At 44.6% G+C, this 8,802-nt stretch overlaps 1 protein-coding gene across 1 annotated transcript; it reads left to right on the top strand.

The window, feature by feature from the left end:
* Positions 1 to 753: 753 nt before the first annotated feature.
* Positions 754 to 1,202, top strand: LOC108784858 (40S ribosomal protein S12-like). The gene is given in 3 exon segments (XM_018553799.1): positions 754 to 941; positions 943 to 967; positions 970 to 1,202. Coding segments are annotated over 3 exon segments (402 nt in total). The 5' UTR covers positions 754 to 797.
* The last annotated feature ends 7,600 nt before the right edge of the window (positions 1,203 to 8,802 follow it).

Genomic DNA, 8,802 nt, shown 5'->3' on the forward strand with positions numbered 1-8,802 from the left:
TCCAATCAAAAAAAGAAGAAAAAAACCCCCGCTGAGGCCATCGATTTCGATGCCTCAGCAGTGAAAAGCAAGTGAGGGACAGGGAGGCTCCTCCCTTCTTCCTTTACACTAGCTTGGGGATAGGTTGGGGGTGGGGCTTTATCCGACAGGGCTTCATTTGCAGAGGGGTGGGGCTTCAGCCGGCAGGGGGAGGGGCGGGACGTGCTGGGGAATGCATCACCCGGAACAAGAGGTACCGCACGTCACTGGCCTATAGGCAACCCAAGGCAAAATGGTGGCTTTTTTCTCCATGGTTATATGGCACACATTATGTTATGTGTTATGTGTCAGTATAAAATACAGTCATCTCTGATAAACTTACACATAAAGCCAAATTAGGACCAGTAAAACAAGAAGGGGTCTGGGCAACAGAGGTAATCCTAACTCTGCTTTAGGTGGCAATGGTTATAGGCTACAGTCATTTTAATCTGGCCATGGCTGAGAATTATATATGCTGTGCCTATTATACATCAATGTGGTATGAATGCCCATTGAGTACAGTTTTGTACAAAGAATCTAATTTTACCAACATTTTAGGTACAGTTGAGAATGTTTCATGATTTGCGGACCCTCCCATGTCACATGTGGGTGTGGACTAATTACGAAGCGCAACCTATGAGCTTTATGTTTTCCACAGAGCCAAGGGTGGTGACCCTAAGGTCCCAGAACTCAACTCACAAAAGGGGTGGTGGTACTCTTTCCTTCATGCTCTGGGGCAGGTTGGCAAAGTGGTGCTGAACATCAATTAGACATCAAGGATGGCCGAGGAAGGCATTTCTGCTGGAGGTGTTATGGATATTAACACCGTTCTCCAAGAAGTGTTCAAGACCGCACTTAGACATGGCGGCCTGGCTCGTGGCATTCGCAAAGCTGCCAAGGCTATTGACAAACGTCAAGCCCATCCTTTGTGTTGTGGCTTCCAACTGTGATAACCAATGTATGTAAAGCTGGTCGGGACGCTTTGTGCTGAGCGCCAGATCAATCTTATCAAGGTTGATGACAGCAAAAGGCATGGTGAATGGGTTGGTTGCTGCAAAATCGACAGGGAAGGAAAGCCCCCCAAAGTTGTCGGTCACAGTTGCGTTGTTGTCAAGGACTATGGCAAGGAGTCTCAGGCCAAAGATGCCATTGAAGAATATTTCAAGAAACAAACACTTAAATAAAGTTTGATTTGAGTGTGATGTCTCCAAAAAAAGGTGGTAACAGACGACAGGCCGACGTTGCAGTGGTGTGAGTTTTAGGCTGGTGGTCCGATTATCGCGGATGACAGACAGAACACCAAAGCAGAAGCAGGCTACATTTGGAGTTGTGGACAGATATGAGTTCACAACCACACAATTTAAGGAGGGTAAGGCACACTGGTGCCAGCAAACCAGAGTCAAACACAGCCTGCTGATCAGTTGCAGGCTAAAGGTGCCCACACACCTTGCGATAATCGTACGACAGTCGCGGGAAATCCCGCGATCGTACGATTATCACAAGGTGTGTGGAAGGCGTGAGACCTCTACTACTGTAAGGTCGCACGACTTTTATCTTAGGAACGTGTTCAAAAACCAGATGAAAATCGTACGATTTTTGGCTGGTTTGTGGCATGTTCGCAAGATAAAAGTCGCACGGGCCGGTGTGCGCAAGCGCACACTGCCCTTTCAGTATTGTAGTCATCGGAAACACGCCCCTCAGGGGGGCGCGGCTTGCGATCATCACAAGTACGATCTGCCTGTCCAAGATAGGCGATCGTACGTTTTTTTAATTACCTTACAACCAACGCAAGACAAAAGTCTTGCGATGGTTGTAAGGTGTGTGCCCAGCTTTAGAGTCTCTGCTCTGTGTGACACCTGTGTGCCTCAGCCTCCAAAGCATATTTTATCTCTATTATATAAATTATGGTAGAAAAAATAGTTCTTGGAGGGGATGCTCAATGGGGAAAAAAAAAATAAGACATCCTCCGAAAATAAGACCTAGTGTGTTTTGGGGAAAAAAAAATATAAGGTAGTGTCTTATTTTCGGGGGAACATGGTAAATGGCATTCAGGAGCTCCCGAATGCAGTTCAGAAATTCGGATCCCTATGCCATTCGGGTCTGGGAGCCCTATATATATATTACTAAAGCTGAGGCTCCCAGACCCGAACGTCATTCAGGAGCTCACGAATGCAATTCGGAAATTCGGATCCCTGTGCCATTCCGGTCTGGGAGCTTCAACTTTAGTATTATATGTATATACTGTATATGGCTCCCATGTGGCCATAACGAAAATTCATGTTCAGACCCATTCTGTTGCATTAAACCGAAAAACACATCTGATTGGCCAGAAAAGTCACATGTCCAATTCAGTTTCGTTGTTGAATGAAAGTCGAATGGGATCTAAAATTCGGAAACAGAAATTCGGATTCGGACACATTCGGATGCATTGGGTTTCAAAAATCCGGATGTGTCTGAATGTGCGAATTTCGTAAAATTTGTCCGAATTTCATTCAGGAACGACGCGAATCGCACATGTCTAATATATACTTTGGGTCTCATTTATTTCTATATACCTAAAGCACTATTGGTTTTGGCACAGCAGTGGTTGTCTCCTTTTAGGCACAATGACCGTGGTGTGCAAATTTGATCTTGACCTATTGGGCTCTGTAGACAAGCAGAAACTGAAAAATACATGAAGAAATGCCAAATGGTCCACCTGCTGGCAAAAAAAAACAAATGGCATAGGAGAAAACAAGAGCACAGAAGGATCTGGGAACTCCGCCGTCGATATCTCAGTCCTGGTGTCCCTAAGGGCTCCTTTAGATTCTACATTGTAATGCATTATCATGTGTAGGCGTTGTATTTAGGCAGCTCATTCATTTTGAATGGACTAGCAGCACACCTTGATGCACTAAAAACACACCTGACCCTTGTTGCCATGGGGGCAGTGGTGTATTTTGGTTTTGTGCTGCCCAAGGCAAGACTAAGCTCGGACACCCCACTCAATCTAAAGAATACATTGCAGTCCCCAGCCTGCTTCTGGGACATTCCACCATCAGATCATATGCTATGGCCAGCCCCGAGCCACCCGCTGCTTCTCCTCCACCTCCTGTACAAAGCCAGACGGATCGCAACTCACTGGGCCCTTCCCTCCACCGGGCATCTCTCTAATTAGGCAACCGCTCTTAGGGCCTTGCGGCCGCCTAGTTTGCCTCATTAGGCAGCTGCTGCCGCCTGATTCTGTGCTGCCCCCAGCCTCGGCCCATTGGGCCAGTGCCCAGTATTCCCAAAGGCAAGTCTGGTCCTGGCCCCCTCATTGGTTTGGGGCGGCATTTTCTGCTGCCCCCATGGAAAGTGCCACCCTAGGCAAATGCCTAGTTTGCCTTGCGGTAGATACACCCCTGTATGGGGGTTGTGGTAAGCTGGAATCTGGGTACATTGCCCACTACATTAATACTATACTATGCCATAGTTTAAAGTAAGGTACATAAAATGTCAAAGTGTGAATGGGTCCTGCCCATAGAAGAGGGAAGTCATATTCAGACAGATCAGGGGATATTATCTCTGAGGGTGCCACTAGGTACAAAATCAGGCAAAGAAACTTTGTAGGCTTACTGTGCCTTTAAATTCTTGCCCACTGTCTCACTTGGACCTCCTGCCGTTTCTTTTTCAGCATAATGGATGCCATTATGAACATTAATTCTGTAGACTGGGATGAAGAGACTATTGCTAAAGCCCAAACTGCTATTATGGAAGCCAACCACACTGCACTCATCAATCATCGCACGGTGAGCATACTTTTTTTTTTTTTAAGTGACCCTGTCATTAAGTGACCCTGACAGCTATACCTGAAATCAAAGAGACCGAATACCTACCAGCTGTCTGTTCTGCCAGAACGCAAGAGAAATCCTCAGCTGAAGTCCACAGAGAAACTGGCATTTCCGGGAGAGTTGATCTCCTTGATCCCCCTCAGCATGCATTGGTTCTTCGCGGTGACCTCCACATTACTGTGTCCTGTAATGATGTGGAGATCGATGGGAAAAACCAATGAATGCTGCAGGAGGTCAACAGGACCGAAAGTGTTGGTTTCCCAGTGGACCTCAGTAGAGGATTTCCCTTGAATGGAGCTGCATTCTGTTGGCATGGGCAGATGGAAAGGTAAGTATTTCGGCTCTGTGTTTACAGTTATTACTGTTCAATCTTTCTTGGTTGTGAATAGGTGAGTATAGGGCCTTGAGGGATCATTAAAAGGACAACATGGAAGTTATCACTTATAGGATAGGTGCATTGCAGCACCCTATGTGTCATGTGATTGGGCCCTTAGTGGGCCACTGGTACAGGTCAGTTGGTTTTCACAAGAATCTTATAGTATTGTCGTCACTGTACCGCTGTTACTCTGAATTGTTTTTGTTTTTTTTTAGAAGTATCAGGTTTTTAAATGTACTATTTTATTATGTACGTGACAAACTCTATAATTGTTCATTGTCTACTACTTTTTTTTTCCCCAGGGGGATATGATCAATGAAACAAGCCCAACAGTACCCATTTCCCTACCCACCCCACATCCATGTCCTGAACATACAGATGACTAAAAACATAAATGGACATTCTCCTGGAGCCCTTGTTATGTTGAAGGATACGTTTAAGATACACCATATGGGCAAAAGTTTCCGGCCACCTGACCATCAGACCTACCTGAGCTGGTTGGGCATCCCATTTAAAAAAAAGTGCATTAAAATGTTTCCCTTTTTGGCTATAACAGCCTTCACTCTCTTCCAAGCCAAACTCATCAAACCTTGTCCGTATGGAGTTGGCGTTGTGCACATGACAGAAAAGGGCCTTACCCTAACTTGCCACAAAGATGGAAGAGCACAATTGTCAAAAATGTTTTTGCATGCTGTAGCTTTAACAGTATTCTTTGCTGGAAATACCTGAATTCAATAAGATGGAGGGTTGCCCACATACTTTTGGCCATAAAGTGTATGTAGGACAAATCTCTAGTATAACCAGAGAAAGATCTGGACGCATTGGGGGGAAATATAATTCATTTATTGGACAATTGAAGGTGTCCGAGTGTGAGAAAAATATTATTTATATCAATGTGCCGATTGGTGAACGTCAAGGACCTTAGACATTGTTTAGGCCAAAACTAACTCAATATGCATTTTTTAGGATGATGTCCCAGCAGAATTGGTATTTCTTGACTTGTAAAGGGCCACTCAGTGCTCTTTGTTATGTTTCAGGGCCCCATGTGACAGCAGAGGTCCAATCACACTGTTACATGGGAGAAAGGGAGTCACATGCCCACCCATACTGGGAAGTGCTGCTATTTGTCATTTCTGCCAATGGCTGAAAACAAAAAAGAAATACAAATATGTAATATATCATATTTAACATATATAGTGGCTATAAAAATGCCCCAAAAGCCATGTTCTCAACTGGGGAGCACAAGAAAGCTCATTATCTTCATCTGAGGAGGTGTGTGTTGGGGAGGGGGATAGGTGACCCTAGTATTTTGCCCTGCAGGACCAAAGCAAAGCCTATATACACATTGTTAGTAGAATCCCAAGACTCTTATTAACCATGGAAGAGTGAATCAGCCCAAGTTCAGCTTGCATGTGGGCTAAAAATGTCTTGTCAGCGAAGGACTTATAGCATATCTTAAAGTGACATTAAACCCTCAGATTTTTTAACATAAAACAATACTGTAATGTGCGCCTTACTGTAATCCATGGTTGTTACCCTTCTCTTTGCTGCTCTTCCTTTTAAATCCTTCTCTCTTCTCATGCTGGGCAGAACTTCTGTTTTGCAGCAGACTGCCTTGTCTCTGGAATGGATACATGGTGTCTGTGTGAAGGTTCACAACCTGAGCCAGCACTACAGGAAGAGGCAGTCAGCTGCAAAGGGAAGTTCTCCCCAATCATGAGAAGACATGAGGATTTAAAAGGAAGAGCAGCAAAGAGAAGGGAAACTACCATGGGTTACAGTGAGGCGCACATTACAGTATTGGTTTATGTTAAAAAATCTGAGGGTTTAATGTCACTTTAATGTAGCAAAGAGGAAGAAAGAAGAAATTAGAAGAACATACGAAACCTTCGACTGCTACATTATATCTAATCCATGTATCGTGTGTGGATGATGTAACTGATTTGTTTTCAATAAATAAATACAACTTCTCTGTTTTGTAATTAAACACATTCATCCGAGATCTCGGAGAGGGACAATAAATAAAAGCTTTAAAGCCTCATTCACACTGCTAAGAGGAGGCCCGTACAGATCCGTGCGGCGTGCATGGTCGTATCGGGCCGCTCCCGGGAAGGACAGGTGCTGCGTGTGAATGTACGCAGCAGCCTGTTCTTCTCTATGCGAGTACGCCGCCGCACCCTCACCCAAACTGCACAACCGTGTGGGTGTCCGTGCTCAGACAGGATCCATCCAGGGTAAAAAAAAAAAAGCATAGGAATGAATAGCTAGATTGCTATTGGCTTTTTCAATTTACAATAGCCAATAGCAAGCTGCCTTTTGCACCCGCCCACTGCTGCTGTCAATCAGCAGAGGTGGACCTGAAGTTCTCCATCACGTCCTCTCTCTGACAGCAGCAGAGGGCGGCTGCAAAAGGCAGCTTGCTATTGGCTATTGTAAATTGAAAAAGCCAATAGCAATCTAGCTATTCATTCCTATGCTTTTTTTTTTTTATTATTATTATTCTGGCGGCAGCTGTCAGAATACTAATAAAAACAGCAGATAGCACGGGACACATTAGCTTCTTTGCTATCTGCCATCATTTCAGGGAAGTGCCCTTATTTCAGGGAGGTGCCCTCTGCCCCCCCACGTGCGCATTTATGACTTTCTCTCAAAAAGGCAGGAGAAGTTTCATTGTTGTAGAAGTAAACTTTAATCAGCACATTCCAGGCCCGTTCACACCATATCTGCGCATTAATCGCACGGTTGTGTGCAATTAACGCTTTGGTACCGCACAACGCACCTCACATGCGACTACAGTGCGAGAGGTGTGTTACATGCCATTCATTTAAATGGCACCCCAAACCCACCTCCCACCTGCAGTGCGGTCAGCCGCGTTACTACAAATACCGTATGGTGTGGTTAAGGAAATAGTGTGTGCACTATCGCACCGCGGGCAGGATTAGTTTGGGGTCCAATGCAAGTGAATGGCAGGAACCTCCCATACTCTAATTGCACAGGAGGTGCGTTGTGCGGCACCGTGTGTTATTTGCATGGAACCGTGTGATGAACGCACGGATGCGGAGTGAACGGGTCCTCCAGGATGTTCATGAATAGAAAGTACAAGTCTGCCACCTAGTGGGCACAGAAGGTGTTGCGGGTGTATGTCTCAATCTTTCATAAACATCGCTTATAAACCATAATATAGTATTCTTCACCAACAATAAATGTGATTCCTGCGTATTTCCTAAGCCGGCAAAACTGTATGTAGAGACGTTTATTTACAAAAAAACTGGAGATTTTCCCAGCAACTTCATTCTTCACCAAGTTCACATGACCGACCAGAGCAAAGACAATGTGCAATGTAAAAGGACCATGTCCCTCATCAAGCATTGGAGTCAATAGGAGTAACATTGATCTATTGATCTTCTATGCTTCTATCTATCTATCTATCTATCTATCTATCTATCTATCTATGTAAATTCATGCCCCATAGTAGATAGATAGATAGATAGATAGATAGATAGATAGATGCTGGATGGATAGATAGATAGATAGATAGATAGATAGATAGATAGATAGATAGATAGATGCTGGATGGATAGATAGATGCTGGATGGATAGATAGATAGATAGATAGATGCTGCATGGATAGATAGATAGATAGATAGATAGATAGATAGATAGATAGATAGATAGATAGATGCTGGATGGATAGATAGATAGATAGATGCTGGATGGATAGATAGATAGATAGATAGATGCTGGATGGATAGATAGATAGATAGATAGATAGATAGATAGATAGATAGATAGATGCTGGATGGATAGATAGATGCTGGATGGATAGATAGATAGATAGATAGATAGATAGATAGATAGATAGATAGATAGATAGATAGATGCTGGATGGATAGATAGATAGATAGATGCTGGATGGATAGATAGATAGACAGACAGATAGATGGATGGATGGAATGATGGATATTATCAGCAGTGTTTGTAGACATATGTCAGTTATTTGTAATGAATTATGAATCTGTGATGATTCCCGGGCGAAGTGTTGGTGTTCCCGGTGAGAGTCTCTGTGTGGTCCTGTATTGCTCTTAGACCCCGGTCACACTTTGCTGCGAATGTGAACGTTCTCCAAGCCAGGCACGTTGACACCGTCCGTTCCTTCCGTCAGCGCTGGAGGATCGGAGCGGGGAAAATCCCTGCAGGGACCCGTGACTGACAGTCACCCCTCTCTGCAGGGACATGATCGAGAAGTGAGCGAGTGACGGTATGTGTTCGCTCACTTCCCCATCTACTGAGCCGACCTGTGACAGTCTTATTGTCACACGTCGGCTCCAACTATGAGGTGAGTGAAAATCACTCACCTCATAGTTCTCCTTTAATTCAGTATTCCTGAAGATCTCAGCGCTTCATCTAAACACATAACCAACAGACACAACACAGGAAAGCGCATGACATGCTTGCGGAACCATTAATTAACAGCATCCCAAACACGGCTGGCAAAAGTGCGCTGGGCCACAAACCGCACAAAGCCCACAACCCAGACTGCTGCATGAGCGTCTTGGCTGCGTTTGTCTCATGTAGGGCCGCCCTGCGCTGACTTGT

The sequence above is a fragment of the Nanorana parkeri genome, unplaced genomic scaffold (assembly GCF_000935625.1).
Source record: "Nanorana parkeri isolate BGI_ZX_2015 unplaced genomic scaffold, ASM93562v1 scaffold130, whole genome shotgun sequence".
Classification (NCBI taxonomy): domain Eukaryota; kingdom Metazoa; phylum Chordata; class Amphibia; order Anura; family Dicroglossidae; genus Nanorana; species Nanorana parkeri.